Source organism: Mustela putorius, unplaced genomic scaffold (genome assembly GCF_011764305.1).
Source record: "Mustela putorius furo isolate JIRA1106 unplaced genomic scaffold, ASM1176430v1.1 tig00003983_pilon_pilon_pilon, whole genome shotgun sequence".
In the NCBI taxonomy this organism is placed as follows: Eukaryota; Metazoa; Chordata; class Mammalia; order Carnivora; family Mustelidae; genus Mustela; species Mustela putorius.
Genome location: NW_025422123.1, coordinates 12,869,343 through 12,895,430, shown reverse-complemented (window position 1 = coordinate 12,895,430; position 26,088 = coordinate 12,869,343). Strand labels below are relative to the sequence as shown.

At 40.5% G+C, this 26,088-nt stretch overlaps 1 protein-coding gene across 3 annotated transcripts in view; it reads left to right on the top strand.

Annotated features, from left to right (window-relative positions):
• The window catches only part of RCAN2 (regulator of calcineurin 2), a 270,128-nt gene that overhangs the window by 30,837 nt on the left and 213,203 nt on the right, over positions 1 to 26,088 (top strand). For all 3 annotated transcript variants that reach the window (XM_004739767.2, XM_004739765.3, XM_004739766.3), the window contains one exon: positions 9,835 to 10,061. In XM_004739767.2, the coding sequence (XP_004739824.1) occupies positions 9,837 to 10,061 (225 nt within the window). In that variant the 5' untranslated portion in view covers positions 9,835 to 9,836. The remainder of the gene's footprint in view (positions 1 to 9,834; positions 10,062 to 26,088) is intronic.

Sequence of the window (26,088 nt, the reverse complement as noted above, 5' to 3'; positions counted from 1 at the left end):
GGCCAAAGAATGGTTTTTATTGAATTTGATAGATCTTAGGGAGTTATGGAAGGTTTTTAACGTGGAGGTGCCATGGACATTTAGCTGTATTTGAGGGGGAAAAAATAGCATATTGTGTGCTGGGCACAGAAATAAAGATATTTGTCTCTCTCTTTCTCATTCTTTGCCCTCTTGCATTAAAAAGAGCTTACAATCAAGCTGATTGTCCTCTGCTAATCTTATCAGAGAGAGTGCTACCTGTCTCCTTGGCCTCCTAATGAGTTCCGAGCAGCCTGTATCCCTCCTCCCGCCCCTTCCAGTCTGCCTTTTCTTTCTCACTTAGAAGGTCTGCACAGCTCTGACCCTTCTTGGCTGGATTTTCTCGGAGGCAGGGTGCCCCATCTCTCCATCTCTGCTCTAGATCGTTCTCACTTTTTTCTCCCCAGTGCTCTGAAAGCAGAAGGCGAAACACGACGGGATAAATCGGACTTCTTAGCTACCATAGCAACCTTCACCTGCTTTGCTGCTCACTTTTGAAGTGTTATCCTCCTGTGAAAAGTTATTTTGCATATAATTGCTAGGCTCATGGAGAGGCTTGGGGCTTTCTTTAAGCTTCTTCTGACAGCAATAATGAAAGGACTGTTTTCTGCCTCCACACGTGGCTCAAGAATACGTAGTCTGCGGTGGTGCACACACATTGTTGCTCGGATCCCCCTTCACTCTTCCTCTTCTTAAAAACAACAACAACAACAACAACAAACCACAGTGGCAAATACAAATACAAAGAAATGGTACATATGGTAAGAAATAGTAAATCTGTGGCTGCATCATGCGGGCTGATTTGACCTGTCATTTACAAATGCCTCAGGTTTAAATGTTTAAATCACGTTCGGTTGAAGTTAACCTATGAAATGTTTAGATGACTACCCAGTTACGAAGACTGTGCTTGGTCTCTTCACTTGATCCCAGGAACCTCTCTCTCCATCGCTTCCCGTTGTGTACTATGCTCCCGATGGCTGAACCATGTGCTCCCCACTATAGTTCCCTTGCCCTCTGGTTTGCAGTTGGGTTTGGCCAATGGAAGGTGCCAGCAGGTCATAGAAAGAGAGCAAGATGGGGATAGTGATCCCTCTGTTTCCCTCTTTGTGGTGCCACTGTGGACTGGCTCTACCCCTCAACCAAAGATGTGTCAGGGGTCCTCTGCTTGTGCTCCCTGGTGCTCCCGTTCCGAAAACCCCTCCCCGCTTTCCACCTCTTGAGGTCTAGGGATAGTGCTAACCCAGAGTTTTTAAATACCTTTTGTGGTTTCCTTATATCCTGCCTGCACTTCCGCAAACAGCTGCTTTATCAAACTCTTTTCGAATGATCCGAATTTGAGCAGGCCATCTGTTTCCTACTGGGACCTTGACTAATACAATGACCAAAGCTCTTCTCTTTTGGGTGGTTAGGTTCTAATTATTGCTTATTTTCTTTAATAAATCTATGGTTCATTGTAGGTCATTCTTTGTACAAATAGATTTTCCCGTCATTAAGAACAGCCGCCTCAATCCTCCAACCTTACATAAAAGGTGGTGATTTCTCTACTTCGCTCTTCTCCCGCAACAAGCCTCTTTGAAACCCATTTTCTCGATGATCTCAGTGTTGTGGGAGTGGAATAAAAATGCCTTATCTCCTTATTCCATCTGACCCTGAGTAAATCTGAGATTCTTCTTTCCCTTTTTATTTTGTTCATTGGAATAATATCCAGGATGTGCACATCTTCCTGGCAGACCACAGGCATTAAAACCCTGGCATGCACATTATTCTGGTCAAGTCTGTACACCCATTACTCCTGTAGAATCCAGTACAAAAGGAGATGATGGAAACAACTCCCCCTCCTCTCCAGTTTCATGAAGATTCATAAGAAGCTGCTTCCTAGGGGAATTGAGTTAATTGAATTATTTTCCTGTGGGAGCTTAAGGTAGAACAGCGGTGCCAGAACATGTCCTAGAGGGAGCCATGACTGAGGAATGTGGATAATTTCCTTTGAAAACCATGAGTGGAAACTGCATGTTCCTGATTCTTTCAGGACTGATCCCAAATGGTATCAAGAATAGCATGAAGTTCATGCAACTCAGCAGGTATGAAAATTCTGTTGCTGAATTAAATAGGTCCCATTATATTTCAGAAAGTGCTCTAATGGATTTCTATGGAGCGGGGCCTAAGAATATCATGTCTCTCCTTTGTATGTCAGGATGGCTGGGATGGTGTGTTGTTACTAATATTATACTTCAGTCTCCCTTTAAGATGGACAAAAATGAACAAAAGGCCTGGTGTATCCCTAAGAGGGTCTAGATATTAAAATACCAAAACGGCATTGAAAAGACTTTACCCATTTGGCCAGGCCAAAAATGATAGCTGAGGATACGATTTAATTTAAAATGATTATTGTTTTTCATATAAAACTTTTTTTCTAATAAGCTTGTTTTTGTCCGGCTATCGTCAAAGAATCAATTTTAGAGCTGAAGGGATTTTAAACACTGGAAAACGTTGAGTCTTCTATTCTTTAAAAATTTGAACTGGATTCATTTAACCTTATAGTCAACTTAAAAAAGAGTGGCTGTAGACATTTCTTCTTTATTAACACAACATTGGATTCTTAGTTGTTATCCTTAGTCCGCTGGGCATTGTCATTCTTCAAGTCCTCCCAACCAACAAAACTCCCATAATCCTTTGACTTGTTTTTCAATCAAAATTGAACTGAAAGTCAAAGTGAATTATTCATTAATCATTTCCAGCTCTTCTCTTTCCTTATTTATCCTGCTCAGCTGGCCATAACATGGTATTGAGGCATTTCTTCCCCCTGTTTATTGCTCTTATTGCAAAAAGTCTTACATTCCTGTTCTTCATTTAAAAAACAGACAAGTTAAATCTTTAACATTCTTTTGTCTAAGGAAAAATAAACCCAATGTAAGTTGCTTTTTTTTTTAAGTCTAGCTCATTTTTTTCCCCTTTGTGGGTCATTATTTACTATCTAAATAATTCTCATTTTCTGGTTTGAATAACCTGGAAAATAAAAAACATAGGCAGATATGAGAATCTAATTAAAGGTTTTAACACCGGAGAAAACTTTTGTTAAAGGTTATAAATTTCCCTTTCTTGAGCATCGTTAAACCCAGAGATAAACAGTTTCCTCTTCTGTGTATTTTCTTCTAATCGTGAAAAGATAAAAATTTCCAGGTGAGAAGAGACCATACCAGAAATGCAGCCAGCCAGCCAGACCCCTGGTCTTAAGATTCCCTCTGACATCCCACCGGATGTTTGTCCCTTGCTCTGTGGAACTGACTCATTGGCTGTCACTCATAAAAGTTACTCACTAAGACACGAGGCAGGACTTTTCGGTTTCAGCCTGAATTGTTGAAAGATCCATGGCACCTTTCATGAAGATGAATTCTTTCTCTGTTTCTCTCTGCTTTGACTTCTTTCTTAGCACCTTACACTAAAATTCTTTTTCCTCTTTCAGAAGTTGATGGCAACTGTGACTTCACTCAAGACTCCTTTTCCTATGCTTCACGAGGCTATGTCTTCCCATGGCCCTGTTTTTCAGATGACATGACTTTTGGCCCTTGGATGACTCTAAATAATGTCCTGAGAAAGACTTCTAGTTTTTCTGTAATGAGTGGTACTCAGAATTGGCTGTGATGTTCTCTTCATGTTGAAAGGACTCAAGATGAGATTATTACCACCCTAGCCCTTCCAAGGACTGATTTTACTTGATAGTGAAGCTAGCATGAATATGAGCATCTCCATGGAGGTTTAAAATCTGGTTTTGTTTTTGTTTTTTTATGAGTTTTGTTTTTTTTTTTGTCTTGGCTCTCTGCTGTTCTCATGGGATTATTTGGAATTACCTCTCCTTTTATATCCAGACTTATATAAGACTTTTTTTTTTTAAGATTTTATTTATTAGAAAGAGAGAGAGCACGCAGAAGCAAGGGGAGGGGCAGAGGGAGAGGGAGAGCAGGCTCCCCAATGAGCAGGGAGCCTGACATGGGGCGCGATCATGACCTGAGATGAAAGCAGCCACTCAACTGATTGAGCCACTCAGGCACCCCGAGACTTATATAAGACTTTCTAGACCAGAAATCCTATGAGCAAATGCATGGCTCTCCACTTGCATGAGATATGCCCTATTCCCAGAAAGGTGGGGTTTTTCTGGAATTCTGAATTCAGAAATCTGACTCTCATGCATGTTGATAACACTGTGACAGTAATGATATCCGACAGAGTCAGCTGCCTTTATGAAGTCCCTTCTCCTGGGTTCAGGTGTACCAAGTAAGTGTTTGCATGGAATGAAAAGTCGGAGTTTTGGAAAGCTTCATTCCTTGTGTAGAAACCCGGCAATAAATTATTCTTGTTTATTTTTTAATTTTTTTTAAAGATTTTATTTATTTATTTGACAGAGAGAAATCACAAGTAGATGGAGAGGCAGGCAGAGAGAGAGAGAGAGAGAAGGAAGCAGGCTCCCTGCCGAGCAGAGAGCCCGATGCGGGACTGGATCCCAGGACCCTGAGATCATGACCTGAGCTGAAGGCAGCGGCTTAACCCACTGAGCCACCCAGGCGCCCCAATTATTCTTGTTTATTGAGGGAAAATTTATTCCCTTATTTGCACAACAAACATTTATTTATTTGCTAAATCTTTGATACTGAATGAGCATCTTTAAGTTTCAGGGGACTACTCTTCATAGAAGGAGCTGTACCGTCTTCATTTCAAGTCTTTAAATATTTAATTAATAAGTGCTATAAGGTTATCTGAGGATCTCGGATAAAATCATTTTCACATTGTAGCGAAATAGTGAAATATTGAAAATCTTCCTGTCTTCATGCTTCCTCCTTCATTAAAATGAGTCAAATTCAAGCATTTATTATTCTCATTGCTACTAACTCTCGGGATTATAACCGTTATTGTGCTGTTGGTGGTGTTTGGGTGGGGGCAGCATTGCTTTTTTTCTATTTTCATTGCTCTCTCTTGTATTATGGTTATTATTCCCTTCTTCTGGAGTCACCAGCCACACTGAAACCAAATATTGGAGCAGCATCTCTACTGGTTTCTCATTTTAATGATATGGGCTTAGCCCTCATAGACATTCATGTGTCCCTACACTTAACAGTAGTGGATGGCAGGCACCTCAGTAGGGCCAGGTTCCTCTGCCATTGCCTTGCTCTGGATGAGCTGAGAAGGAGTAATAAATAGCTTTAATTCACGTATTATTTTGGAGGTTTTGAAAGACGTTCATGTGCTTCATCTCATTGGACGTTCACGGTAGACTGTAAAATAGACAAAGTCACATTCTTTCTCCATTTTGCTGATGTGAAAACCACAGTCTGGAAAGCACGCGACATTGAGAAGGGGTGGAACCCAAGTGTGCCCCTTCCAGCATGTTATAAAGATGTGTCTTCTCTGCATGTGAAGAAGTTTTCAGGTTCTTCCAGGAGACCATTTGTATTTTAATAGTGGATAGTGGGTTTCCAGATGCACATGATGATGGAAATTTATGCTTTCTAAATGTCAAATAACAGAAGAATGGTTAAGTAAATTATGACCGATCTGTACACTGGGATACTACGTGTCCATTAAAATTAGTGTTTTCAAAGAATATATAATGTTACAGGGAATTGCTCTTGATTATATCAATGTTTTGAAAAAGAAGTGGGATACGAAATAGCAGGATCCCAATTTGTTTAGAAATTACACGTGTGAAAAAGCACTAGAACTAAATGTACCAAACTTTTAATACAGTATTCTCTAGATAGTAGGGTTATGGTTTGCTTTTATTTTCTTTGTAAAGTACCTTTCTGAATTTTTCAGTTTTTTTTCTTCAGTGAACTTGTATAACTAAAAAAATATATATTATTTTAATTATTCCCTGCACTTTTTTCATTTTAGCTAGAGGAATCCTTTGAGTGGTTCTTGCTATCTTCCATTTATAAAATTCCATCTTATAAATCTAACCTTAACATGGAAGTCAGCAGGTTGTTTTCAGTGTTAGTGGATACATGTGAAGTAAATATTATTTGTTTATATATTTGTCTGTTATTTTTTGAAGATGACTCCTTTTTACATGATTCCTTAATTCCATCAAACATTCTTTTGAGGCCTTTCTAGATGAACCAGGCTGAAGATACACGGATGAAGACTGGTCAGTCTCTCTTCTCAAGAGGCTCCCAGTCTGGTTTGAGATGTGGGCTAGTAAAGCAGTAAGCAGGTGCAGGGTGACCCCTGGGAGAGGGCTGTGCGGGGTGCTCAGCGTGTGCAGAGGAAGGAAGTCATGTTCACAGACCATGGGGGAGGTTGGGAAACCCTCCCACAGAGGTGTCTGGAGGGAAAGCAGTTCTTTTTGGATGACCAACCTCAGGTTTAGAAATGGGGATGATACATGTAAAGCTTCTTATGCTATGCAGACAGCTGTTGCTTTGAAGTTGTATTACAATAGTTCAGGGTTTTGAAATGAGTTTAAAGATAAACTAGTTCTTTTGGGCTGTATCAGACCTTGACATTTATTTTTAGGAGTTCTTTTGGTGTTGAGAGCTTCCCTTTATTTCTTGCGTTTGCTTAAGGTTAGTGGTAATACCAAAGAATAACGGTCTTGCCCTGAGATTATCGTGATGTTGTGTTTTTACCCTATTTTATATTACTTATCCTTTTATGTAGTGGTGAATGCTGATGTTGATCAGTTTTTCCATTTCTCTTTCATTGCCCTGCCTCTTCCTCCTCTGCAGAGGAAGGGAGGCAGAGAGATGTTTTTGTTCTCCTTTTATAAAGATAAACTGAGTCATCGAATGATTGATGGACTCTCCAGGTTACTACTGACTCAGTAATGGGACTCGAAAGAGAAATCAGGGTTCCTTTGTTCAAAGCTCTGACTTCTAAAATATTTCTCCATATAAGTAGAATAGGTTGTTTGCCAAAAATGCATTCACCTTTTAAATCTTTACTGAAAGTAATGAGCTTAAAATAAAGTCTCTTGAAGATAATCGTATTGTTACAGCTTAGAACAGAAGTTAAGGCTATTTGAGTAGATTAAAATGAGCCCCGAGTAAGGCTTAATATTCCGTCTATTTAATTAATTTGTTCAGCAATGGATTTTTATTTCTTTCAGAAAAAGAGTAATTGAAACTCGGAAAACATTTTGGGATCAATTTTGATTAATTAAAAAATTTTAAATTAGAGGGATGGGATTAAAAATAGAATCAGGGGACACCTGGGTGACTCAGCTAGTTAAGCCACTGCCTTCTGCTCAGGTCATGATCCCGGGGTCCTGGGATCCAGTCCCGCATGGGGCTCTCTGCTCAGCAGAGAGCCTGCTTCCTCCTCTCTCTGCCGGCTTCTCTGCCTGCTTGTGATCTCTGTCTGTCAAGTAAATTAAATAAATAAGTATTGACACATAATAGCTATACTTCATGCTACTGGATGATTCTGACTTCATTATTAAGAGGTTTCCTATAATCCACTGATGAAAATAATACTATTTTAATGCTTTTAGTAATTATTCTTAGTATTAAAGTAATTATTACTCTAATAAGAAATGATGGTTATTATGCATATTATAGTAAATATTTGAAGCAGCAGTATAAATATTAATATGAAGGAAAACAAATACATATATAAGTACTGTGTAATTACAAATATTCATATATCTTGGATTAATTATAGAATAAAACAAAGCTTGAAAGCTGTACTATAGTTTTATTTAAAATAAATTGGGGCACCTGGGTGGCTCAGTTGATTAATCATCAACTGCCTTCAGCTCAGGTCATGATCCCAGGGTACTGGGATCAAGCCCCGCATCAGGCTGCCGGCTAAGTGGAGAGCCTGCTTCTCCCTCTCCCTCTGCAGTTTTTCCTGCTTGTGCTCTGTCAAATAAATAAGTAAAATCCTAAAATAAAATAAAATAAAATAAATACTTTGTTGGGGCACCTGGATGGCTCAGTCGGTTAAGCATCTGTCTTCTGCTCAGGTCATGATTCCAGGGTCGTGGGATTGAGCCCCACATCGGGCTTCTGAGGGGAACCTGCTTCTCCCTCTGCCTGCAGCTCCTGCTGCTTGTGCTCTCTCTCTCTGTCAAATAAATAAATAAAATCTTAAAAAAAAAAAGTTTGTTGACTTAAATACAGCAAATGTATTAATTAGAGTTTTAAGAACTTTGAAATATAGGAATGGTTCTACTGGATGTTATATGGAATAAGAGTTTGTATTTACCACAGTTACATTGATCTGCTTTTAGAGTTATACCTCAACCTTTTAAATTTTTGGCTTTTGTCCTAGCCAGCCCCAAGATTTTATATGTAATGCATTATTTATATTGCCATCAAGTGATGCTGATCAGGTTCCCACTTGGGCTTTGTTTCTAGGAAAAATAGAAACAAAAACATAACCTCATCACCTGATTGATACATTCAGAGCTCAAGAGAAATATACACGGGAACCCCTACTGGTCTGGGGATCAGAATTTGTGTCCATCAAATGTCATGAGGGCAGAGGGATATTCTGTGGGTCCCACCCGTCTGTCCTGTACTTGGCCATGCTGGGGCTGGGGAAAGGGAACTTACTGAAGATGGCCCAGCAGCCACATTAGAGGTGTCTGTCGGCCTTACTTGCATGCTCATGGACAAATTATTTCACCTTCAGCGCTTCAAATTACTGAACATGACAGGCATGAAAATGGATACTAAGGAAAAATGTAGCTACTGTCCTCAAAATATGTGGGGAGGCTGATAAAATCTATTACAAGGTGTCAATATAAAAAAATATGAGAAACCTCTCCAACTGGTTGCAGCTGGGTAGAATTTTGAAATGTTGGAGTTAGGAAATAATAAAATGATTGAACATAGCTAGGTAAGATGAATACTAGAAAGTTCTGTGATGGGGGCTATGAGGAAAGGGAATCTGTATCTAGATCCTATGGGTTAACCATAATAGTACTTATTTTCAAAATCCAGGATTCACAAATTACTTAGAGTAATGATCCCAGGCAGAAGGTAGGGGTGAGTGTGTGTGTGTGTGTGTGTGTGCATGCACACGTGTGTGTGTCTTTTTATGGATATTCCATTAACTGCTAGAGTTACCACAGCCAGGATTCGGGTGGTGATGAAGTAGATTGTTCTTCCTTAAATACGAACTTGCACTAATTTTGACTTGTTCCATTTCCATGGTACAGGAAAGTGAGCTCTGGTGCCAGATTCCCTGGGTTTGAATTCCAGTCCTGCTGTTTTATCACTGATGTAGTAAAAGTTACTTCCTTACTTTGTTCTTCAGTTTTTCCATCCGTAAAATGGGGATAACATTGGTACCAATCTCATAGACTGTTGTGAAGATTTAATAGGTTAGTTGATGTGTGTCAATCATTTAAAATAGTTCCTGGAACTCAGTAAAAGATAGGCATCAGTAGTATTGGTGGCAGGGGCGGTGGTATTACAGAATTCATTATCTAACTTGTCAAAGCCCTCCCTGTTTCTATATGATTTTCATACGGTCGCGAAGGCCGGGAGAGGTTTCATCTTTCCCAGGTCCTATATCTAGTAAGCGCTGGGCAGCTGGGCTACAGTGCCCAACCTCCAATTTATAACTTGGTTAAGTGGGGTTTTTTGATTATAGAGCTGACTGGGTTGTTGCCTGGCGGCAGAGCTGGATGGAAAATAGTGACTCAAGAGACCAAGGTGGGTAACGTGAACTTTCTGGGTCTTCCTCCTCCTCCTAGTCCCTGCTTCTCATCACACTCCCCTGCTCTGCCCCACACAATCTAGAACCATGGGCTTAGAACCAAGTGTGAAGGAATCAGTGTCTGTCTCTAATGTATGTCCATCTTTGTGTCCTCAGGAATGAGGGGAGAATCCTACTTCATTGGAATGAGGAGCCTGGGGCAGCAGGGGCACATCCCAGAGGATGGAGGACTTCTCTTGCTCTGCTGCATAGACAGAGACTGGGCCGTAACTCGGTGTTTCGCAGAGGAAGCCTTTCAAGCAATCACTGACTTCAACGACCTCCCCAACTCACTGTTTGCGTGCAATGTTCACCAGTCAGTGTTTGAAGGAGAAGAGAGCAAGGTAATGAGCCTTTTCTACTCGGGAATCATGGGGGAGATGTGGCATTATCCCAGAGTATTTCCATGGCTTATTTGTGATTGATGGTTTGAAGTTTTGGAAAATGTGTGGTTGTCTCTGTTCTTGGCATGCAGAGCAGGAGGAGAAAAGCCTATTCTGTTATCAACAAACTGTGACAAGATTGTGGATGTTAAATCAGCTCTCATCCTCGGAGACTCACAGGCCTATCTAACAGAGCAAATGGTGTTAGGAATAGCGATTGCAGAAGATAGCCCTTGGGCTAGGAAAGGGACGTTGCTTAAAAAAAGTTTTATTTTTTCCTATTCTGCCAAATGGCACAAGCTCTCTTGTACCCCTAACTCTGCTGCAGTTAGTGAATGTTCCAAGCCTAGCTGTGAGCTGAGTCCAGCAGGTGTTATGAGAAAGGTCTGGTCGTCTGAGTCTTGCTTTGCTCAGTAGTATCACACAGGGTGGAATTGTTAAGTGTGTGGTAAGAATTTGAGGAAAAATGGTTGATTTGAAGTGATTGGGGAATGAGGTTGTCTGTATACAAGTATTTTCCAGAGAATGGAGCTTCCCATGTTAAGAAACAAACCTGATTCAGTGTAAGTATTCTTGGAAATTGGAATTAAGTATTCTGCTTGGAGATCTTTTTAAAGCTCATTTTAGATTTCTCTGATCTTTTTAGTGGGGTGTCTGAATAGATCAAACCTTTCCTGTCAATGTAGATTTCTTTTTTTTTTTTAAATGCAGATTTCTAATTGTAAACATGTACTATAATAGTATGTTATAAAACATGGGCTACACTTCCTGGGTGGAAGGGCCTTTTTTCCTAAACTGAATTATAAGCCTCTGTGTGAGATATAAGAGTAGGAGTTATGATTGCCGTTTCACAAACTTGGGCTGATTTTGCCAATTGCTGAACTCCAAACTCTTTTGCCTGAAAACAATTACTGGAAGTCTTTCTTTTTTTTTTTTTAATTGGATTTTATTGGTTTTGTAAACAATTCTGATAGCCTGGAGGATTAGGAATTATAAAGATAGTTTTATATTGATATTACTTTGGAGTTGAACATCGACATGATAGGCTAAAAATAGCTTGAAATCCGAGGCCTTTAATGTGATTAGAACCTCCAGTGTTGTAATCCCTTGACTCTTTGAAGAAAGAAAATTGCATGTGATCTCTTTGAAAGAAACTAGGAATTTTGCTCTTGGATTATAAACAGTTTATAACACAGATTAGAATTTACTCAGACCCACTAATTTCCCCCCTGAAATCTGCCTGACATTAACTATGAAACAAGATGTTTTCTCATTCTGTCATCTGTTTATCTAAATGAATCAACAATTAGAAGGATTTTCCTTAGAGACCAAAAGAGGATTTTGATTCTTTCCTGATTAAATACTTCCTGGTAGATTGGAACAGTAGGACCTAGGAAGGAACTTATTCCATTCTGGAGTGCTGCTCAAGCATGACTGATCTCCTGATCCAGGATTGGTTATATAGGAAGACAGAAGCCTGGGCAGAGTTCCCACATCTGTTCTGATGCTCTGATCTGTGACTGAATCATGGATTACAAAATACTCTCTTTTAATTTGTATACAAAGTTGGTACATTGCAGCTTGACCAAAAGTATTTGGTTTTTAAATGACCTCGATAAAATATTGAGTTGATATCAACAAGATGTAGTTCAGCAGAGCCAGTTTCAAATTATTTAGACCACATTTTTGTAGTCAAGGAGGTGAATTTTATAATTGGCCAAAGTCTACATAATTGGACTTATTAAATCAGATAGAAATTCTTCTACTTTGGGGTGGTTTTATAGCCCCCACTTCAGCAAAGTCTACAGGATATCAAATAATCTGATCTAGATTCAGTTTTGATTTAAGTAGACTAATTATGTATCCATGGTTACGGACGACAAAGCAAGATGATCAGATACCAAATGAGTTGACAGTAGCAAGGAGGCACGACACTGGAAAATGTATTTGGGGAGCCTTGGGGATCCTCGTTTTTCTGCCTCATCCTTCTCTTTAAGTCCCAGACCTTTATGGTCTTCCTTTGACTTCCATTGATTTTCACCATTTTAACAGAACTGACTTATTTTGTATGCCATTCTCTCAGGAAATTACACAGTGTTCCAAGTTCATGAACCTAAGTCACCTAAGTCTGAAAATCATTCTTTCCCAAAGGATGGACATTTTAGGCACTGTGCTAAGTTGATAAGGGGATATCTTTAGGTGGAGGGAAAAGGAACAGGAAGCATTTCTAGCCCTCCTGCATTTGCCTGTGGGCAAAGTTGGCTGTGGTGATCTTCTAAAATACTTGGCCTTGGGAAGATGCGTTGAGCAGCCTGGAATTCTATCAGGGAGACAGGACATGGGAAATGATGCTTCGTATTCATTTCAGAGGTCCAGGTGGGTAGGTGACAACACATGGAACTTGTCCTTTCTTTCTTGGCATAGTCTGCTTCTAGTTCATTGTTCCTTGATATTGATGGACTATAGTTTAGATTGGTTTTTGCAGGTATTATAAAGCATACATTTCAACTTCCTTAGCTGGGGAGGAATTACAGTTTTTGCTCTCTGATTATCCTGAATGAGTCTTGCACCACTCTCTTCTCGGTCTTTCCACCCGTCTAAGACGATTTTTCTGAGCCCTTTTCTTTTTTGAGCTACTTTGGAAGCCCCTAGATTGGACTGTTAATATAGGTAACACCACAGGATCTGATCTTCCTGTTATGCTAGTTTTTCTTCATCAAAGTACTTATGAGAAGTTCCTTTCTGCTATCCCATCTTTCCTATTCTGACACCTAAAGAACCTTTGAAAAACAGCTTTGTGAAAATTGTTCACTCCGATTTTCTGTGAGGCAGAATTCTGTGAGATTATATTTTGATTTGCTGCTTTTTGCAAGGAGTGAGCACATACTTCAGAGTGGCTTGTTGTGGTCCAGATGGTTGAGATTTGTTTATATAACACAGAAGAGAACCGGAGCTGGAGGAAATTGGCATCTGCAACCAATAAATGCAGATTGCTGTTTGCATGCTACAGCTTGAAACATAAATATTTTTGTATGAAGCACATTTAGAACTGGGATCTTCACAGCTTGCAACACCGAAAAGTTACTAGGGTTCATTTCCCTTTGGCATGCTCCCCTGGGTTTGCCTTTCTGGGTCCAGCTGGGTTACAGAGACTCATCTTGAGACAGGTGAGGCTGGAGGGATATCCTGGGGGCTGCCCTGTGTCTGTTCTGAAGATAGGTGAGTGTTTGCTCAGTGGGTCATTGGCATTCACTGGTAGCTCAAGGAGAACAGGGAAACAATCATCACGAAACATTTAGCCAAATGCAATTGAGTAAGGAGAAACCTGACTTGATAGTGGCCTCCAAAAATGATGAATTTATTCAGTTTAAAAATAATCGTGATTAGGAATAATAGCAGCAGGTACTTAGTTGCATACAGCAAGGTGCCAAGTACTCTTCCAAATGGCTTTATAAACACTAAAGCCTTTAATTGTCATGACAGTCCTATAAGGGGGGTGTCTTTCTGCTTCTCTCCCCCCGAGTGTATATCACAGTTGTGTTCTGTGGACCCCTCTGGCTAGTTCTGCCCAGTGTGTAAGCAGAAACGACCTGTCACTTCCAAGTTAAGCATTTAATTATGGATGTTTGACCCTGAAGAATGTTCTTTTCACAGTGCTGGGGCGATTGGCATTGTGCCAGGTGGTGCCTACTCTCGTAGTTTTGGTTGTAGGGCAAGGAGAGTGTTGACACAGAGTTCTGGCCAACATGAGGAACATGTAACATGACAAGGAAAAAGAAAAGCCTTCGTTGATTTAAACCACTGGAATTAGGGAGTTTGTTCTTAAGAGTATAACTTAGTCTATCTAGGTTGATACAGTAAGCACAAGTCCTCTTGATGTTCAATTCTGATTCATTACCCACTGTACCTTACCATCTCTCAACTCGACTCTGGAAAACCAGTTCTAGAAATAAACTTGGCTATCCACCACTTGAACAGTCAAGTAAAAGAATGTAAAGCAGAGAACTGAGGCAATCCAATAGCAAGACTCAAGCTAGATGTAAATACATTGAGTCCGAATCAGTTCAGTTGTAAATGTGTAGCAAAGGATAAACAAGAAGATGATTTACTGTAGTTTAAGTGCTGCTGAAGATAGGTTGAAAAAAGAAGAAATGAAGTAGACTATGGTGGCCTGAGTGTGGGAAAATGGTAACTGAGCATTTGTTTTAAATACTAAAGCAGTTAACAATTAAATTAGATACCACATATTTGAGAATAAGAGCGAGTTGTGCTGTTTTTCTTGTGCTTTTCATCCTGGATGGGTGAAAGTGACATTTACAAATAGGTTTGTTGCTTTAAAGAAGGTCTGAATTGTGAAAAAGACAGTGGGTATCATTGTACGCAGTTAAGTTATTCCCATTTTGTCTTTTCTCTGGACAATGACTGGGAACCATAATTAGTCACCGCTAATCACTTGGGGGCACCTGCCAGATGAGAGGCCCAGCGTGGGGCAGATTTGAAAGCTGCTGTAGGACATTCCCTGGAACCTTAACCTTTCTTAAAGTGACTGAAATATTCCAGAGGCATATTTAGTGTCTTGCTTCTCCACAGAACTGAGTGACCGCCTGGGGCTTGAGCATCTGACAAGCCACTCTAAATGCCCCACTTAACTACCTGCAAATAATTGAGGCAGTGGAAAGAATTAAGCCTGGTGCATAAAAAGTTGAGAGTATTTGGTTTCTGTGCCAAAGAGAAGGTGAGTGTATATTCCTGATGGCACCTGGGGAAAAACGGCTGCCATGTTCCAGTGAGTCCAGGATAATATTAAAGAGGGGCAGGAGGCTTTTCCCTTTTTGGAAAGATGAAGGTACTTGGAAACCATTTTAGATGGTGTCCATCAGAGCTGCTGCTGGCCTATATAGTGATGCTGTGAATTATGAGAAGGTGCCCTCATGGGCAGAAGCAACCTTAGGACATACTGTCTGGGCCAAGATAGTGAATTTGAAAATGTAGTGCCCTTTTCCCTCAGCTGAAGGGGTGGTGGATGCAGCCCAGAGCAGTTGTGAGCGGCTTGACAGGTGGAGGACAGGCTGGATTTCATTCTCTGATCTCTTCCCAGGCCAGAAGCCCCTGAAAAGTACAAGCAAGGCACAACCATCATAGTGGTCCTCATCATAATGGAAAACTTTGAATTATTTCAAATTTAAAAGGTTGTATAAATTCAAGGGTAACTCTTGAGTTGTGTCTCCTAACAACTTTCTTTCTTTAAGAGACAATTTCAGAGAGGGAGCCCCGGGGAAGGGTGGGGGAAGGAGGTTTATTATTATTTCCTTTGCTCCTACCAGTTGAAAATGTCATTGGCCTCCCACTGCCTTTCTGGACATCATTGACTCTGTTCTTAGGTCAGTAGTCTGAAATTCTGGACCTGTTCAGAGATAACCAAAGAAAGTCAGAGAGCTTGGACATGAACTTTAAAGCAATACCAAGGTATCTTTCACAGCAGGCCTGACATTTAGCTCTGTGGATGAGATCAGTGTGGTATGGACGAGCTGAGAGCCGATCGCATTAATATCATGAGATATTTGCTGCATGAGAGTGGGGTTATTAGGGCACTACTTATACTTCACTATTACCTACTCATTTATAACTCTCTACCCACATAATTTTGCATACAGTGTTCAATCATACTCTCCTACCTTTTAAGAAGAATGGATATATAGAACATAATCTGTGTAGGTTTGTTTTTTTTTAAGTTTGATCAGTTTCTGGTGATATTTTGGCAATATTTTTTTTTGCTGGGGATGTTTTATTATACAGCATAACCATTGCTTTAACTGTAAGCACTGTAATCTCCCATCCGTGTTTTGATGTGGAGACCCGTTGATCAGATACATGACATGGGTAAGATTTTTCAGCATATAGGTTGAAATATCATATCTTGCGCTTTGTTCAAACCTTACACCTTCCCCCTTTATTTGCAGCTGTTACTAACTCCAGGTCATTTAGTATATTATTTATGCATAGAAAACACTGCCTCATATGATGGTCTGGTCTTAACATTCCAGCTGGGTGAATCCAAGTGTCTTGATGGCAATAGAGAAAGCTCATGGTTCTTCTGCATCCTGTAGTCTCCCCCATCCCCCCAGTCCTCGATATAACGTTGGGCACTTAGAGAGAGAGACAGAAGGGCCCTGTGCCAGGACTTCGGATCTAGAAGAACCTGGGTCCAGATCCTGCCTCTACTGCGGACTCATTACGTGCTCTTGGCCAACTTCTCTGAATCTCCATTCTCTCTTTGATAAAATGGGGTTGGCCATACCTTCTCTGTAGTTTTGTTATGTGATGAAATGAGGTGAAATGGGTAAGAGGAGGTGACACGATGCTAGGTCTCCTTGGTAAACACTGGTTCCCTTCCTCATTCTCTTTTATCCCCTCCTCACTACCCAGCCTGTGACTCTCTGGTTCTGGTTCCAGAAAGGAGAGCCCAGATGGCCCCTGTGCTGTGGAGGTAGGAAGAAAGGCTGGATTTAACCAATCCTTGTAGAATCCTAAGGAAGTTGTGCTTTGATAGGATAGCTTTGGGTTTCTAGAAAGTTTAATTTCAGCCTTTGCTGCATGTGAACTGTTTCTGTGTTTGTTCTAGGATACATGTTGTTCAGGTTTCCACAAATAAGGTTCATGTGTTATGTTTCTTTCGGAACATAGTACTGAGAAAACCTTGTTTACTTTGGGGAACTGTTTTTTTTTTTCCCCACTAGGAAGTTTATGTAACTTACTTTTTTTTTTTCCTTAGCTTCCAGGAAGTTCAAATTTAAAATTAATACTCAGTCATGGCTAATGTATTTATTCTTAGTGGTCTTGATATTCTGTTTCTTTTGTAGCAACCTAATCATGCATAGGTATAATGCAAGAACATTTTCTGAATTACCTCATCAAACTGCTCATATCCTTAGCAGAACTTTAACAATTGTCTTTAACTATGTAAGGAGGCTGGCCAGGAGTCACTAAGGGTATATTTTGCAGATGTTTAAAATTCCATTATGAATAGAAAAAAAATCACCTTCATTAGTAGATGATATATTTTTAGAATAACATATACATATTTTTGCTATAATTCATATTGTTTGGAAGAATAATTTTAACATATCTTCAAGGGAAAAATGTAACGTGGCAATCACAGTTACCACTTTCCACTGTACATGTGGGCTGCTTGTGTTTAGAGAAGCACCTGGTCACATAATTAGAGCTTTAGTTTGACTCTTAAATCTGATTGTTATTTCTAATACTTAATTGGTGAGAAGAAGAACACATAAGCCATTTGAGGTTACATGGATTTAAGTTTGAGATTCTAACATGAACCTAATTTTGACTCCTAACGGCCGAGAGCCAAATTATTTCTGTGGTTTCAATGCCTGCTCCTTGAGGATTGTATTCTTTCCTTGGAAGAGATTATATTCCTCCTTGGTACTACATTCTCTCCAGTTGTAAGACTTGCACCAGAAGTGCATTTTAAATTTATCGCTATGTGGGTGAAGTTCAAGGCTTTGCAAGGAACACAGAAGAAGAAAAGAGTTTAGCTTCAAATAGCTTCTTTCAAAAATTTCAGAGGAATGAGTCTTCAGTGTGAGAAATTTGGCACCATTAACTAGCTTTGGTTCAATCTGCTTCCTACCCCTAGCCCTGCTCTAAATGTGGGAGTCAGCAGGGTGGGGCCATCATGCTTTAGAAAGGGGGGAAGGTGGGTATGCATTTGTTTTCTTAGCTCTGCCCTTCCCTACTTCCTGTTGTCTGCTGGGTTCTCAGCTCCATTGGGGTTGTCTTTCCTCTAAAGAAACTTCTTTAAATTTGCATATCTAAGCAACTATGGTCTCTTTCAAAAGAACTTCTCTTTGGGCCTGATCAAGAGTACTTTCTTTGCAGTGTTTTGAGTGATTTGCAAATCCTTGGTTTTTAGGGTAGATTTGAAGTTGTGGAAACTAAGTTAATGAATGCATGGTGATTCAGGCCGGTAACCCACCGTAGTAATAGTAAAATAATTTTTATTTAAAAGCAACATGCACAAAACACCAGAAGGAGAATTGCTACAAAATAATAAGAATGGTTTTCTTTTGGAGATTAGGACCTGACTTTGGGGAATTCCAGAAATGCACAATGAAAGTATTACTGTAACAAGGTCACCTTTTTGAAAAAGAAACAGTGGTACATGTAAGAAATAGCATATTAAATAGGATGCAGGGTTTTTTTGTTTTTGTTTTTCTTTTGTTTTTTTTTTGTGGGGGGTTGGTATCTATTTATAATACACCCAGCCTTGACTCTCAAACCCCTGTCCCTGGCTTTATTTCCTGCTGAGCAGAGCAAGCCTCAAGAACAGATTCATTGGCTCTGTGGTGTGGGGAACAACCTGTTCCCGAGTATCTCCTACAGGACTCAATAATCTTTTGGACTTGAAGATTTTTTTTCCATTTTTAAAAAAATTCACTCGGGGCGCCTGGGTGGCTCAGTGGGTTAAAGCCTCTGCTTTCGGCTCAGGTCATGATCCTAGGGTCCTGGGATCGAGCCCCGCATCGGGCTCTCTGCTCGGTGGGGAGCCTGCTTCCTCCTCTCTCTCTGCCTGCCTCTCTGCCTACTTGTGATCTCTCTCTGTCGAATAAATAAAATCTTAAAAAAAAAAAAAATTCACTTGTCCAACATATGGTGCATCATTAGTTTCAGCTGTACAGAGTTCAGTAATCCCTCAGTTGCATACAACACCCGGTGCTCATTCCATCACGTGCCCTTTTTAATGCCCATCACCCAGTTACCTCCCCCGCCCCCGCAGCAACCCTAAGTCTGTTCCCTAGAATTAAGACTCTCTTAGGGTTTATCTCCCTCTCTGATGACTTGCCATCAGTTTTCCCTCCCTTCCCCTGTGGTCCTCTGCGCTGCTTCTTATATTCTACATATGAGTGATAATTGTCTTTCTCTCATTGACTTATTTCGCTCAGCGTAATACCCCCCAGTTCTATGTACGTCTGTGTAGGCAGTAAGTATTCATGCTTTCTGATGGCTGAATAATATTCCATTGTGTGTGTTTGTGTGCGTGTCTGTATATACATAACACATCTTCTTTATACTTTCATCTGTCCATAGACATCTTGGCTCTTTCCACAGTGTGGCTGTTGTGGACATTGCTGCTGTTAACTTTGGGATTCAGATTCCCCATATCTTTGAAGATTATTTTCTGGTCAAGAATTCCCTTTTTAGTGAACCTACTCCTAGAAGATATTATATCCTAGGATATACTTAAGACATATCCTAAGATATACAATCTACATACTCAGGGAAGGGCAGTGAATCATAGTATGCTGACCAGGAGAGAGTACTGCATTAATTGAGAAACAAAGGCAGAAGGAAAATTATTAAATTTCTGTACTCTTAAGCCCATTGACAAATCCTTGAAACAGACAGAGTGACATTCCTCTAGGAACTCAGCTGCCTAGATGTTAATACTTCACTAAGGGCAAAAGGCAATCTCAGGCCCAACCCCCCGTATCCTGTAAGTCTACTTTAACCTATAAAAATTCCTTTGGAAACATCCTTTATCTCAATCCCCGTCCCCAACATACATGTTGGCAGTCATCCTCCGAGCACATGACCCATCGATATACATGAGTCTCATGACTGAGGGTTTACTCAACAATAATAAATGACATTTTCCTAAAAATTGTTAGCCCCCTCGGGATCCTGGAAACATTGTTCCCAAAATACGTGGGAGGCTCACGCTATCCCTCACCCCCCTCCCAACTTGGAAGTATAGAATGGACCACTCCTCGTACCCCAGTGCAGCTCTTTCTGCTGTGGGCTGAGTCCTGTCCCCGTGTTTTCATAAAACCACCTTTTTGCACCAAGGATGTCTCAAGAATTCTTTCTTGGCCATCAGCTTCGAACACTAACATCTTTCCTGCATCATTCATCAGTCTCCTCCATCTAGCCATCACATTTTAAACAATTATTGACTATCTACCATGTCCCAAACATTGCTCTTGGCGACTGAGAGTATAAAAATGAATGAGGTGCGATCCCTCGTGAAGCTTAATGCTCCCTGGGGTCTGATAATGAGAGCACAAGTCAGGTGAAGTAAGTCATGGCGGTGGGTAGAACCTATAGAGGAGCCCGCCTAAGAGGGGAGGGAGAAGCCTCTGGGATACATTTTTGTTTCTTGTTTGGAGCTCCTGCCTTGCCCTTGTACAACAGTCTGGACCCAAAGCTACCCATCCTTTGCGATGCAGTGTGCTGACTGCGGTGACCCGAGGACAGATTTTTCAGCCTGCCTCTTGTGTAATCTGCATTGCTGTCCTGCCTCACAGGCCCTGCTTTGAAAGGACAACTGATGCGTGTGGGTGGCAGAGAGAAAGGACGGACTCCGACTCTGGCAGGGGCTTCCTCCACGAGCGAAACAGGCCACCATGACGCGCGATGCGTGGATGGAACATTGTAGGTGTGACCCACGTGTCCTCGTTTTCTCCTTCAGTGTGTGAAATTTTTGCTTTCCTCAGAAAGTGAGCTGTGAGCTTGCTTATTTTAAAAGCTGCAACCTGTGAGGAGAGAGGGTGTTCTTTGACAACATTACATCATTGAAGCCTCTAGGTGTTGAGTCATCATTATTTTTAGGCAGCTCCATGCTTTTTTTGGTTGTTCTAAGAATAGCCCTTGTGTCTGGACTCTACAGAAAGTCACCTCAATAAGATCCTGTCACCACTCCACAGTTGGAATGCAATGCTTTCTTAATTGCCAGATTCAGGGCACAGTCATTAGAATCTTACCTCCCCAACCTTCTGCATTTTTAGGTTTTCTGCAGTCAACATGATGACTTTGTCAGCTGTCACTTGAATTTTTTCAGTCCTTTGTCAAGCTTACGCATTGTTGTAAACAACACCACAAACACCAAAATAAAAAGCCTTCGTTCGTGAAGGGCTGGCTCCTTTGTGTCTTTACTCAGTGCCCGTTTCGGTTTGCAAATTCCTTCATCAGTGAATTTTCGGAGTTTTGCAACATTTCAAGGCATATTTTCATGCCTTGTGTTTTATGGATTTAGCAACTCTAGATTCCTCACATGAGGAGCAGGGTAGAGGGCGCTACTATTGGCATCTATACAGGATCAACGAAAAGCAGCCAAAATAAATGTTATTATAGCCTGTTAAACGAAATAAGCATATAAATTGTAAACTGTATTAGAACTAACTTGATGACAGGGCAATAAAAAGGACTGAGAAGCTTGGAAATGGAACTCTGTGGGTCAATACAGAGGCTGGTTTTCCCATTGCCTATTCAGAGCATATGCCCAAATATGATCAATTTATTTTATGTGGCACGTTTAAGCCCACAGGAGTGCTAATGGCTTGCGAGCATAGCCAACTGCTCTTCTAACCGAAGCTTAAAGGAAAGCAACTGCTTGGAATAAAAGGAACCAGTTGTTTAATATCATAGGGTAATATACCTTTTGTGTCTGAAGGTGATGGAAGGGCAGTCATGCGATCTGCATCTGTGTGTGGCTGGAAGCACTAGCATTGGTGTGATGGGCTTTCTGGGAGGACAGCTTTGTTGTGGGCCACTGACAGGGTTCATTCTTCATTAATACCCTCCGGCCTCAAAACCCTCCCCACACAGGCCATCTCATCTGTAGAGAAATGGTATGGCCACAGTGATTAAGAGAGAGGGGCTCTGAGGGGCTCTAGCACCTGTTAGCCCAGTCTAAAGCCCGTTTCCACTGCTTGTCACTTGTGTGACTGTGGGCGGTTTACTGAAAATTTCCCACCTCAGTGTCTTCACCGTGAAGTGAAGTATTTATCTCATAGGGTTGTTGTGAAGATGTAAGTGGCATAATCCATGAAGGCTAGTAGTAATAATGTCTGCCCGTCTGATCTTTTGCACTTGGCATCATGTAAAACTCATAGGAACTTTTTGCTTTCCTTGTCTTATGCTTGTTGCATAACGCATCAAGAAGCAGTGGTTGACCTGCATTGTCTATTTCCTTTGCCCCCAGAAGAACTTCTAAGTCAAGGTCAGGGCAAATGAGATGACTCTCTTTTGGAATCTGAACAAATAACCAGTGTATTCACAAGAACCAGCCCAGAGGACTTTCCCCTACACACAGTGTCTTGAAGAACAGCCATACATGACTTTATTGCCCCAGTAAACTGCCAGTCTGGAATCGCCCTTCTCCTGTCCAATACTAGAAAGCTTTGTTTTCTTTTATGCTGAGTGTGAAGTTGAAAAGACTAGCTGTAGTCATTTGGCCATTGCATTTATATACTTCGATGAGAAGCCTGATGCATGTTGGACTTTACGCTACCGTCTGAACAATGTCCTTAGAAGTTTCTTGAAAAGACCAGTGAGGGGCGCCTGGCTGGCTCAGTGGGTTAAGCCGCTGCCTTCGGCTCAGCTCATGATCTCAGGGTCCTGGGATTGAGTCCCGCATCAGGCTCTCTGCTCAGCAGGGAGCCTGCTTCCCTCTCTCTCTCCTGCCTGCTTCTCTATCTACTTGTGATTTCTCTCTGTCAAATAAATAAATAAAATCTTAAAAAAAAAAAAAAAAGAAAAGAAAAGACCAGTGAGTTTTGCCTTCATGATTTTCTTCCTGTTTGGGCTATCTTTTCATCAGTTTCCAGAGAAAGCTGGATTGGTCAACCAAGCCTTCTTTGTGAGTAATTACAGTCATTTCAGATTTTAATTTCAGGAAACAGAAGTCTACTGAATACAAGATCCTTGTCTTTGCTGGTGTCTCATCCTTACTTGTAGCCAATTTTGAGTATGTGTTAATTGCGGTTGGCAATGTAAGTGGGCCCAATTACTTTAGAAGGGATTAACATTTACATTAGAAAGAGAAGGTAAATGAGAAAAGCAGAGTATGATTTTTTTTTTTCATATTCATTAACTGCTTTAAGAGTTTTGCTTGGAAGATTCTTCCCTTAATCCTAGCATATTTTTCTGAAGAAAATATTACAGGAAATATCGTAACAAAATAGATGAATGAAAAGTGGCATTTCTGTGGAGGAAAAACATCATTATAAAGAAGATTTAAATGTGTATGAATGACTTTGTTACACTTAAAGAAGTGACTTAAAAAGTAATTCTCTAGAAAATCCTATACAGTTCATGTAGACAGAACGATATGGCACCTTTTAAAATTTCCTTTGGCACAGGTTGTTATTGCTGTAATACTAATTATTGCTTGGCACAAACAAGGTGTTAGGATTTATATTCCAATCTATACAGAAATCCATCTTTAATTAATAATGCATTGCCGCAGCCTATTTCACTGTCAGAGATTTTGTTGCCAGGAATAGACATAATATGGGAGACATAGAGCCTTGGGCTGATCTGGTTCAGGGTTTCTCCACTTTGTTGTTACTGACCTTCTGAACTGATGATTCTTTGTGTGGTGCTGCCCTGTGCATTGTCGGATGTTCCCTGCATCCCTCTCTGTGCCCGCTAGATGCTGGTAGTGTTCCTCCACCCACCCACCATGCTTTGACAGCCGAAAATGTCCCTAGAACTTGCCAAAGGTCCCCTGGTGGACCAAAGGTCACTTGCCAAAGGTCACCGGGTTTGTGACACACTGGTCTAGTTGATGGTTTCAAACCACAGATTAGAGGAACTGCTGGGGCATTTCTTCATACCAGTTCTAGGACCTTGTCTTACTGGGTCAGAATCTCCTGGGGTGAGTTTCTAGAAGCAGCACTAAAAGAAAAGTTGTAATGCAATTGTTGAGACCTCATTCTGAGTTCCAAGTGAGGAGGCTGAAATTCTTGCAGCTTTCTCTTTGTAAACCTCCTTTGGAGAGTGACTGGCTTAGTGACATGGAGGCAGGCCTCTGAGAGGTCCTTCTTCCTTCATTTGCAAAAAGCTCTTTTGGAAGATTGCACAAGAGTTTGTCTCCTCAGACCACAGGAGACACTGAAGCCTCCCCTTTAGCTGTGGCCATGTACATGACTGCCCCCTACACCTAGGATGCCAGAAATTGTAGCATCCAGGCCAGTGAAGATTTTTGAGACAATTTGTTGAGTCATCATTGACTGGTATCACTGGTATCATGGTTAGCAAATCCTCATGTGGTGGGACTCAGCACTTCTACAATTTTGGCATATATTTGGTATGCCAGGAAGAGCAGCTATCTTTGTCAGACGTGTGGGTCAGGCAGGTGGTGTGAGTGGGGGTTGAAGAAAGATGGCGTTGGCATAATGGCTAATCAGCCCATTCACCAGCTGAAGGAACTCTTAAAGTACTGAAGATTAATTAATGACCCTATGAGAATCACACAGAAGTCTTGGATCAGGGTTTTACAGGTATCCTCTGTTACTAGTGCCGTTTGTAGTTATACCCAGTGGTACGGAAATGAGTTCTTACCAGCTTAGCCGACTGAGCAGCAGCTTACAGCATGGGTTAAAATTGGCCATGGGAGAATTTACACTATGGAAATGAGCAAGCTCTGTAAATTGGATTTGTTTGTTTTCCTATAGTATTAACGCCCTGTTGCTGCTATAACAAATGACCACAAATGCATAATTTCCAGCATTGTAAAAAGGAACACTGAGATTTGATAGTACATCCCTGATGATTATTATTGTTAACCTCAATTTACATAGCACATAGAGCTGAAGAAGTTAGTTCCTTCTCCAAAGCCACCTGGAGAAAGCTCATAGTTTAGGACTTTCTTAATTGGTGAGCCAAGATTGCTTGTTTCCCTGCCTTCCCCGAAAGTGAAATAACAAGTATACTTAAAATCCAGGGATAATGTTTAATATGTTACAGAGAGCATAGCCGTGTCCTCAGGTTTATACTAACTTAACTTTTTGACTCTTAACAGAGCAGAATGACATATATATCCCACTTTCTCATGCATGAGTGGTGAACTGACACAATTAAAAAAGTCTCCTCAACTAAATCATTTATTATCACAGTTTTAAGATTTTTTGTGTTGCCAGTACCTTCAGCGTGTTATCAATTGCATACTTGTGGTACTAGTTGAGTTAATGAACACATTGGCCAAATTTGCTGCTAATGGATTATCTTTAAGTTTCCTCTGCTGCTTTGTTTTTAAAGACATGGATGGCTTTTGATGAAGCATGTAAAATAAGTAGTATCAGAAGATGAAATTAACACACACATTCGTTATTATGGTGAATTAGCTTTCCTAAACTGACACGAAATGTAGTTAAAATTTTAAGTATAGCTTATAAACTGTCTTGAAGAACATTGTGCAATTCGTTGGTAGGGAAGAGGAGTGACAAACAGAGAATTTCCCATAAGCCTTTTACCTTATTCACATGTTTGGGCATCTATCTGATTTTGAACAGAATTGCCCCGATTTTGATATATTAATGTGCAGATGTAGCTTGTGATATAAACTCAAAATTCCAGGGCTTTCTCTTTCCTGTTTTAATTGGAAATTACATAAACTTATCTGATACTGTGAATGTAGAAATTCGTTCTAGTACTAATGACCCTTTAAAATGTTAGATAGAGCATTGGCCTGGCTGAATCAGTGGACACTCTAGGGCCTTTCCCCCCCACCCTTTTTATCTCTAAATTTTAAATCAATGTCAGGTTGAAATGAAGAGAGGCCAGTAAATAAATGGCTTGCTGCTGTCTAACTTTTATGTGAGGACTGTAATGTGCATACTTCTTGTGGTATTTGAGAACAATTTTAATAATACAACATCAATCACTTTGCTGGTCTCTAGGAACAAATATTTCTAGTTCTTCTAATACTCGAGAGCACCATGAAGCCACATGAATCACCACCAGCATTTCACTGTTGTTGAGTCCTGACCAAGACAAGAAGTTGACTTTTTAAGGTTGTTTTTCTCCGAGAAAATTTTTTGAGGACTGACATGTATTAAATAATATCTTTGGTATAATGTTATTTTTTTTTCTCTAGAGGTTTTCATTAACATTTAAAAGCGAGTCATTTTTCTTTTTAAATAAGGATCTGCCATGATATCTAAAATTCGAACAGGAAAATACAATT